This window comes from Puma concolor, chromosome C2, assembly GCF_028749965.1.
Source record: "Puma concolor isolate L17-30 chromosome C2, mPumCon1.1.hap2, whole genome shotgun sequence".
Classification (NCBI taxonomy): domain Eukaryota; kingdom Metazoa; phylum Chordata; class Mammalia; order Carnivora; family Felidae; genus Puma; species Puma concolor.
In genome coordinates this window covers 15,664,537-15,675,032 of record NC_141675.1, presented here as the reverse complement: position 1 = coordinate 15,675,032, position 10,496 = coordinate 15,664,537, and the positions used below count along the sequence as shown (strand labels likewise).

The following is a 10,496-nucleotide window of genomic DNA, read 5'->3' as shown; positions in this document are numbered from 1 at the left end:
ACACAATTTAGACTTAATCATGAGGGAAGTTGTGTAGGGGAGAATCATCAGTTTAATTAGGAAATCCTTCCTCTGCTCTCTCCTTATGCTAATAACCCCCTTTAAATGTAAATCAGTGCGGAAATGTCTTCAGTTAAAACCATTTGAACCCATAGAAAACCCCTATGAAATTACTGAATGTGGCAAAACTTTCACTCACATGTCACACCTCATTAAATGTGGAAGTCAGGCTTAAGAGAGACCATGTACTAAGGAATACCGAAGAGCCTTTAGCTAGATGACAGATCTCTGAGCAGAAGAAAATGTTTACTGGAGAGAAACCAGTGAATATAACAAAACTTCGTTGATTCTTAGAAAATTTGGACAGAAAGCTTTTAAATGTACTGAGTATGGTAAAGTTTTCTGTCGAACTTCTCTCGAACTTTATCCCTTCCTCTACATTTGAAAGGTCATACACACAGAATCCTTATAAATGTTAAGAAATATGGAAATCCCTTTAGCCAAAAGTAAATCCTAATTCATCAAAAAATTCATACTGGAGAGAAACCTTGTGAATGTGGGAAAGCTTCCATTCATATGTCACACTTCAGTCAGCAGAAAACTTGGAGTGGGGAAAACCCCTTTGCCTGTAAGGTATGTGGGAAAGTCTTCAGCCACAAATCAAATCTTACTGAGCATGAACATTTTCATAATAGAGAGAAACCTTTTGAATGTAACGAATGTGGAAAAGCCTTTAGCCAGAAGCAATATGTTATTAAACGTCAGAACACCCACACTGGAGAGAAGCTTTTTGAATGTAATGAGTGTGGAAAATCCTTCAGCCTGAAGGAAAACCTTCTCACCCATCAGAAAATTCACACTGGAGAGATACCTTTTGAGCGTAAGGATTGTGGGAAAGCTTTCATTCAGAAGTCAAACCTCATCAGACACCAGAGAACTCACACGGGAGAGAAGCCTTTTGTATGTAAGGAATGTGGAAAAACCTGCAGTGGCAAATCTAACCTTACCGAGCATGAGGAAATTCATATTGGAGAGAAACCCTTTAAATGTAGTGAATGTGGAACAGATTTGGCCAGAAGAAGTACCTCATAAAACATCAAAACATTCACACTGGAGAGAAACCCTATGAATGTAATGAACGTGGAAAAGCCTTCTCTCAACGAACATCACTTATCATATATGTGGGAATTCATTCAGGTGATAAACCTTATGAATGCAATGTATGCGGAAAAGCCTTCTCTCAAAGTTCATCTCTTACTGTGCATGTGAGAAGCCATACAGGTGAAAATCCCTTTGGTTGTAATGAATGTGGGAAAGCTTTCTCTCAATTCTCAACCCTTGCTCTGCATTTGAGAATACACACAGGTAAGAAGCCTAATCAATGTAGTGAATGTGGGAAAGCTTTTAGCCAGAAGTCATACCATATTAGACCCCAGAAAATTCATACTCATTAAAAACCCTATAAATATCTTAAAAATTGGAAAGTGTTCATCAGGAGTTTAAACCTCATAGCACATCAGAAATGATCATACTGAAAGAAGATATCACAAATGAGGAAAACAAAAGCTAAAAACTTACTGGACACCATGGAATTTATACTGAAGAGAAAGACATTTATATGATAAAAATCCTGCCCCCCCCCCCAAAAAAAAGCTGATGGCCTAGGTAATGCTGAAACTTTAGATGCATTTCCACCAAACATGCTTCTTCTTGCTGTCTGCATTTATCTGGAGATCTTCACCAATGTAACCAAAAAATAACTTTTAAGTATTGGAAAGGAAGAGACTTTTATGGTATTGATTTAGTAGAACAGAAGAGATTCCGGAAACACCTATGCATCCATTAAAATTTAGAATATGATAGAAATGGCAATAGGAGGTGAGAAGATAATGGGACTATGTAAAAAGTGATTTGGAGGTAATTTGTTCCCCAAAGAAAAAACAGACCATGAACTGTAAACAGAGGTAAGAGCCAAGAGGATAAAAACAAGAATAGAAGCTGTATACGGAAATGGTTATGACCTTCGGAGTAGGGAGACATCCCTTATAACGAGCTCAAAAATTCTCTGAATTTGTATGCTTAGGAAATATGTACCAGTGTGCTTCCTGTGGCATGATTTGTAGTTAGCCGTAAGTTGGAAACGACTTAAAGGCCCATCGGGAACAAAACGGAAAATACTTATGATGGAATACTGTATATCTGTAAAATTTAACAAATGAGATCTGTATGCATTATAGAGAAAGATCTCAAAAGTCATGTTGAAGGGGGAAAATGAGGTTGCAGAATAACACATATATTACAATGCATTTCTGTAAATTTTAACTAAAACTTTACTCACGAAATTCAGTACTTTGTATTGGTAATTGATACATATATGTATGTATGTTTTTAAAATGTTTTTGAAATGGATTGGAAGGATACAGACCGAAATCTTGATAGTGGTTGCTTGTGAAGAGTGGAGCAGGGAAGGGGGTGAGGGTGGGAGGGATGGGATGGGGACTGTTTAAAGGGGGGGGGTGTTCATTTTTATATATAAATATCCATTTCTCTTAAGAAATAAAGACTGCAAGTAAATATCTCAAAATACTGGATAATTCTGATTGTGGTATGTGGATATCTTGTCTTATTTTTTGTACTTTTCTGTATTTTTAAATTTTCTCAAAATTAGTAAGAATGGGGGTGAGGATGGGAACATGGTACCTATAGAAATCATGTTCTAATGGATTCATTCCCAATCAAGTACTAAACTTTTCATAGAAAATATTTCTAGAATTTTATCAATGATGAGTGGATGGACTTGCTCTCTATGTAATATGAAATTATCTATTTTATTAAAATTAAAAATGATCATATAATCCAAAAAAATGGCCTATGAGAACCATATTCAGATGTACAGTTGGCCCTTGATCACACAAAATAAAACATGACTGCTGGCCTCCAGAGATCTTCTCTGGTTCAGTCTACAGATGCAAGGCTGAAAATAGAGCTGTGTAGAGGCTAAGTGTTGGGGAAGGTCATAGAAAAGATGTGACCACACATCGACCCATGAACTGGACCCAGGCCATCAGAGGCTCCTCACTCCCTCTTCTGTCCTTGAAATGTGGGTTCTGTTTGCCTTTCCTACTCTCAGAGGCTGCTCCAAGGATGTAAGGTATAGCCATGAAATGGGGTGTGGTGTTGAAAACACCTTCACGATGTACATGAACATGACTGAACCCAGTTAAGGCCTTTATGCAAACTTTAAAGGTTTGGCAGGCAGGTGTAGGGATCCCCTGTTTTGCTGTTGCCCAAGACAACATCATATGTAAGTTCCCTTTGCTTATTAAACCTGCCACCTACCCACCTGGAGTGGCCTGCCTTTTTCTTGGGGCTCTCCCTGCCCTCCACGCACAGGAGCTGGTTTCAGATTGTACTCAGGTAGCTCCCAAGGAGGTTACGGACCAACACTAAGGAGGGAGAGATTACAAGGAGGAAAAAAGAAGACAACAATTTGGAAATTGTGCTCAAGATGGCTTCTTGTCAACTCTTGCTGTTGTCAACTTCCGTGGGGGGAAAAATGAGTTTTAGGATATACTGCACATGCTACAAACCCCACTGGAGGGATGTCCTCCACGCTGGGACCAAAGGGCTAAATCAAGCAACTCCAGGTGCAAGAGATTATTAAAAAGATGTTCCCACTTTTCCGATTGCTCTCATGGCAATTCCAGAACTACATCAACACTTTTTTTCAGCATTTTGGGGGGTCTGATACTTCTCCAACCAGTTAGAGAAACATTTTTCAAACCCTAATCACATATGTGAGGGCCAAAGGGATGTTTTCTGGATACATGGCCATACATAGGAATTTTAAAAATGTATAAATATTTTATAGTCAAGCTGCAGAGCAAGAAGCAAAAAGACCAATATACCTTGGAAAAGCATTTAGCTTTATTTATAATTTAAAAAAATGGAAATGGAGACATTAGGATAGCCTCTTTCTCATAAAATTGGTAAAAAAATAAAAATACCAGTGATGGTGAGGATCATAGACAATGGTCATATTCATACAGCCCTGAGAGGGCAAAGTGGTACAATCTGTCTGGGGAGAGATGTGGAATTTGGCACTATTTATCAAATGCTTAAAAAATTCCATTTCTATGAAATGAAAGTATCCTAAGAAATTAATTAAGGATGCATACAAGCATTGAGCTTCAAGAATATTCAGCACAGTATTTTTTTTTTATAATAGCAGAAAGGCAGAACCTACATTTTTAAAATTTACCAGTTCAGCAAAATATTGTAGATCCATATAATGGGATATGATTTTGTCCTTGAAAATTACACTGCAGGGGCGCCTGGGTGGCGCAGTCAGTTAAGCATCCGACTTCAGCCAGGTCACAATCTCGCGGTCCGTGAGTTCGAGCCCCGCGTCGGGCTCTGGGCTGATGGCTCAGAGCCTGGAGCCTGTTTCCGATTCTGTGTCTCCCTCTCTCTCTGCCCCTCCCCCGTTCATGCTCTGTCTTTCTCTGTCCCAAAAATAAATAAACGTTGAAAAAAAAAATTAAAAAAAAAAGAAAATTACACTGCAGATTTTTTTTACTGATATATACATGTTATATATATATATATATATATATATATATATATTATACACACACACACACACATATATATACTTGTAACACTTTTTTTAAAGTGTATTTATTTATTTATTTATTTTTTAAATTTTTTTTTCAACGTTTTTATTTATGGGACAGACAGAGACAGAGCATGAACGGGGGAGGAGCAGAGACAGAGGGAGACACAGAATCGGAAACAGGCTCCAGGCTCCGAGCCATCAGCCCAGAGCCTGACGCGGGGCTCGAACTCCTGGACCGCGAGATCGTGACCTGGCTGAAGTCGGACGCTTAACCGACTGCGCCACCCAGGCGCCCCTAATGTGTATTTATTTTTGAGAGAGACAGAGAAAGCATGAGCAGGGGAGGAGCAGAGGGAGAGAGGGAGACACAGAACCCGAAGCAGGCTCCAGGCTCTGAGCTGTCGGCCCAGAACCCAATGCAGGGCTGGAACTCACAAACCATAAGATTGTGACCTGAGTCAAAGCTGGACGCTTAACTGACAGAGCCACCTGGGTGCCCCTGTAGCATATTTTTGATTAAAAAAATGAGTTAAGAAATTATGACTTGGGGCACCTAGGTGGCTCCGTCAGTCAAGCATCTGACTCTTGATTTTGGCTCAGCTCATGGTCTTACAGTTAGTGGCACTGAACTCCACTGAACTGCTCTGCACTGACAGTGTGGAGCCTATTTGGGATTCTCTCTTTCTCTCTCTCCTCCTCTCTCTGCCCGTCCCCTGCTCATTTATTTTGCGGGAGAGAGAGATCTCTCTCCCGCAAAATAAATAAATAAACATTTTTAAAAATTATGACTTTATTATGGTAAAACCCAGTGTATAAGGTAGAAATGTGCACGAGGTTCTGCGAGGAACTCAGGAACACCTGGCTTTTGCCCTGCCAAGTTTCCCTATTCCTTTCAGCTTTTCCAAAGAAGAGAAATACAAGGAACAGATTCAAATAGCAAACAGAGTAGTAGTTTCTTAGCTGCATCAGTGCCTGAGATGTCCATGAGACTTCTCAGTTAAAAGTGAACTGGGAACCTATGTGGGGCTCCTGTCTCCCACCACAGCCCAAAGCAGGGATTTCAGTAAGACATGCATACAGAGAGTAAGAGGAGCCAATGAAAGGAAACTACCAGGGAACCACCTTTTAATTACAGTGAAGAGGCCCTTTAGTAGACATGGCCCCATGATTACTGTAGAATTTCATCAGTAAAATTACCATCCCTAGGGTGGAGGATTAGGGAGGGAGGTGTGTATGCAGATGGGATAAAAGACAGACCCAGAGCCACAAGATCCTGTCCCTATGACATTGTTTCAATAATCTTCTGCTGCATAACAAGCCACTCCAAAGTGCAATCGCTGAAAACAATGACACTATTTCTCCCAATTCTGTGGGTTGATGGGGCTCTGATGTGTGGCTCTGCCCCACGCAGTGTAGCTGAGCTTACTCAGGCAGAGGCATTCAGCTAAGAGCTCAGCTGGTGCCAGAAACTCCAAGATGACCTCTCGTCCTCCAGGGTCTCACTCCTCATTCGGCAGTGTTTGCCCGAACCTCTTAATGCACAGTGACTGACTTTAAAGAAAGGATTTTAGGAAAACAAACCCTGTTCTAAAAATGTGCCTGGGATTAGTTTTAGCCGGGTATGACATTCAGACAGAAATGATGGTCATGAAGATAGAAGTTTAACAACATCCCTAGAAACAAGGGCAGGCGGAAGAGTGGTGGCTTGGTGTGTGATTTGGATAAAAAAGATTAGAAGTTGTGGACTCTGGATTGGTTGGTTGGTGCATCAAGGGTACACTTGCAGGAGCCTGGAAGCTCAGTTGGTTAAGCGTCCGACTTCGGCTCAGGTCATGATCTCACGGTTGGCGAGTATGAGCCCCGAGGGCTCTGCGCTGACATTGTAAAGCCTGTTTTGGATCCTCTCTCTCTCCCCTCCCCTGCTCTCTCTCTCTCTCTCTCTCTCTCTCTCTCTCTCAAAAATAAATAATGAAAACAAACATTTTTTTTAAAAAGGTACACTTGCAGGGAAGTCATTTACTATCTCTAGATATTAGAGAGCCTGGGAGGGACCATGTCTCCAGGACAAAAGTCCCAAACTAAGAATAAGGAAATTACAAAGTACAGTCTGTACAACCCCACAGACAAGCTCTTGCCAAGCTTCTGCTTGCATCATGTTTGCTAGGATCCCACTGACAAAAGCAAATCACATGATCAAGGCTATAGGAGAGGACGAAACAAGGGCACAGACATGGGAGATATTGCCCATTGAGGGCCATCACTGTAACAGCTACTGCATCAATACTTACAAATGAAAGGCGATTTGCCATGGTCAACAATGGTCACCCTTGGAGTCTAGACTTGTGTACTGTTTTGTCCTTTTAGCTAATTTTGTCCTTTTCACCTTACAGATTTTCCTATGTTCAACAATGAGTATGCATTATTTTTGTAATAAGAACAAAGCCAAAATTAATGAACAAAATAAATACTACTGTCTTACATAAGTTTTCCCAGAAGCAGAACCGAAGATGAGGATCCTTATGCCAAGTGGTTTAGTATCCCACCCCAAGAAAACCAACCACAAAGGGCTGAGAAATGCAGGCTAGGGCAGGCGAAGGAGCTGAGGAACAATGTGATCTCAGCTGAAGAGCACTCGCAGCCCGAGACCACAAGGAGCTCTGCAGGATGAAAGTGCCATGGGGCTGTCTCTCCATGAAGCAAAGGGTCAGGCTTCGGTACTCCATTCCAGTGCGTCAGCAGCCGTGGCTGCCCTTTGGCAGGAAGGCATAATCTCTTAGGCATCTCCTAGAAATATAGATCCCACCGGGTTGACAAGTCACAGCAGAAGGATGCTGCTGTCAGTCCTTATCAGGAAAGCCCAAAGAAGCTGAGGGACAGGTGCACTCACTCCATAAATGGGACCCAAACATCTACCATCACTACTCCAGCCTATTCCAAAGGGTTGCCTCTGTAACGCCTCCATAACTGCCTCCAGCCACTGCCATATACTCCATATATGCTATCTAAACAGAAAGTAGATATCAAGTAATATATATCAGGTAAGTGAATGATAGATACGTGAAACACAGCATTTCCCTGTTATGTATATACCATGTATCCTTAAAGATGGCTTCAGAAAGTGGAAATTTAGAGAGTATACCAGGATATTATCGATAAAATATCTCTTTGAATAGCTCTGTAATTGTGATGATGAGGCAGATTTTGCTACACTTTCCAAAAAAAAAAAAAAAAAAAAATCTCCTCTGGGCTAAAATCATGCATGAGAAGTTTCAAGGGGGAAGGATCGTTTTTTCTAAAGGTTACAGGCCTAAATTATAAACTCAAGTCAATAAGTTAGACGTCTAAAAACTCTAAAAATAGGGGCGGATAATAAAAGTGCTTTCTCAACCAAAACCACAACCTTCCCTCTGCTGCGCTCAGAGAAAGCAGCAGAAACTAATCTTTCTCCCCAAGTGGAAAAACGGGTAATAGAAATCCACCAGATGCCTTGAATTCTATGCACTGACAATGTATTTCCATCAATCTCATTTATTTTTGTCTGAAGTCTTATTTTCAGGTCATTACATTCAAATACCGAATCAGGCCATATTCACCAAGGTGCTCTGGGAGAAGGAGATGCCTTTTATTAGCAGGCACGCTTATTTTCTGGGTTTTACCATCAATGATGACAAGCCTCCACTGAAGAAGGGAGAGATGATGGCTCATAGAATCTTAAGCAAGCAATTTGATAGAGGTTCTTAGAAACATGGGGGAGTCTTAGGTATCTCTGTTAGGTGAAATATGGACAGGACAGAGAAGGCCTGGTCAAAAGGGTTCCAACTTCACCAAATGGAGAGATGGACAAAAAAAAATGAATAAAATAAAACAAAATAAAAGAAAGAAAGAAAGAAAGAAAAGAAAATTAAAATAAAATAAAATAAAATAAAATAAAGTAAAGTAAAATAAAATAAAATAAATGAGGGTTCTAGAACTATAGTGGTCCAAGTGAGATGGGGTTGGAAGCCACAGTCCTGCCCACTTGGCTTCTTCCCAAGCCCTACCTGTCTTCAACAACTAACTAACCTATATGATTGGTCAGAAAGAAACTGGAAGCCTGGAAAGAAAAAAAAAAAAAAAAAAAAAGAAAGAAAGAAAATGCACACAGCTATACAGCCAGTTAGAGAGACAGCCAAAACTGCAATCCAGAAATATCAGGACCTTTCAATATCATTGTTAAACCTTTGATTAAATATAATTTTATTCTTTTCAATATAGGTGATAACGTTTTAGACTTTTTAATAATTTTTTCATATAAAGAAATGCACGGAACAATAGATAAATAAATCTTTTAACAGATTGTTTCTTGTTTGAACTTTGGATAATTCAACTGCCCTCATTTTTCTCATGTAAGATTTTCAGGGGGGCATACATCCAGCAAACTCGTTTCCTATTTTCAAGCTTCCAATTCTTGCTCAATCTCCCCTCCCTCATTCTTTTTTTTCCTTCTTCTTCTTTCCCTCAATCCCCTCCTCCTCCTCACACAATTAAAAGCTTGACAGATCAGTCCCTTCCCCTTATCACAGGGGCTCACCACAAGCCATCTGGTCCTGTGATTGCCAGGAAGGGCTGATGACATCTCTGGGAGATTCTGCAGGATAGCAGCAGTCTTTTGAAGATGCCACCTGCTCTTTCTATGCCTGGGAAGTTGAAGGAGATAGCACCACACGCTGACGCTCCCTCTCCCTGAGAAGCTGGCTTTAGAAGAGGGGTGAGATCAGCAGGGGTCCCCTGATGGTGGCCTGCAAGCTGACTCCCCCCCAGGCAGGGGGCAAGCAAAAGAGAGTATTCTAAGTCCTGGGGGCTCCTCCCCTGGGTGTTTCCCATCATCCAGCTGGCAGGATGCAGCAGCTGCCAATGGACAGGAACAGCGTATTCTAGTTTCTGCTCCAAAACCAGAAGTTTCAAGCCAGTTCTAGTTATTTCACTTAGAATTCATTGGGTGAAATCCCATGAAATTGCCCATATCTGACTGCTCTTTTTTTTGAAAAAAAATTTTTTTTAATGTTTATTTATTTTTGAGAGAGAGAGACAGAGCACGAGCAGGGGAGGGGCAGAGAGAGGGAGACACAGAATCCCACGCAGGCTCCAGGCTCTGAGCTGTCAGCACAGAGCCCGACATGGGGCTTGAACCCACAAACCGTGAGATCATGACCTGAGCCCAAGTCGGACGCTTAACTGACTGAACCACCCAGGCGCCCCCAACTGCTTTGACTTACAAAATGGTCAAAGCTAATCTCATGTGGGTCTACCTAATCTATCCTGTATGGTATCTCCGAATGACAAGAAAATCATGGCAGAGAAAGAAAATCTTTGGAAGGCCTCCACTCATCATTTTGACTCCCTCACTCCCCTGCTTAGAAATATTCATTGTATCACTATTAACTCCACGATAAAATTCACACACATCACAGAGGCGATCAAAGCCCTCTGCAAGTCCTCAGCCTACCTATCAGTAGTATTCATTCCTACTTACCAGCTCCCACCTCCCCTTTTCTCTCAACCTTTTTAAACCTTTCTTTTCCTCCACCTCTTGAAGTCTCAATGAAAGTCATAGAAGTTTGCAGAAAGTTTCCAACTTTTCTCTCACTCATTTGCACATTCAGTTTAACTTGTTAGTCTTCCTTAAAGCAAATGATAACAGAAGACATAAGAACTATAATCAAAGTATGATGAAGCTGCTATTAGCTTCCAGAACTGAATATTCATTTAAAAGTGACATCACAAATTTAGGGGTGTCTGGGTGGCTCAGTTGGTTAAGCGTCCGACTCATGGTTTCAGCTCAGGTCATGATCTCACGGTTCGTGGATTTCAGCCCCGCGTCCGGCTCTGTGCTGACAGC

General features: G+C 41.1%; 1 protein-coding gene across 1 annotated transcript; it reads left to right on the top strand.

Moving 5' to 3' along the window:
• The first annotated feature begins 529 nt into the window (after positions 1-529).
• Positions 530-1,454, top strand: LOC147577111 (uncharacterized). The gene is given in 2 exon segments (XM_086720235.1): positions 530-1,063; positions 1,066-1,454. Coding segments are annotated over 2 exon segments (876 nt in total). The 5' UTR covers positions 530-576.
• Positions 1,455-10,496: the final 9,042 nt, after the last annotated feature.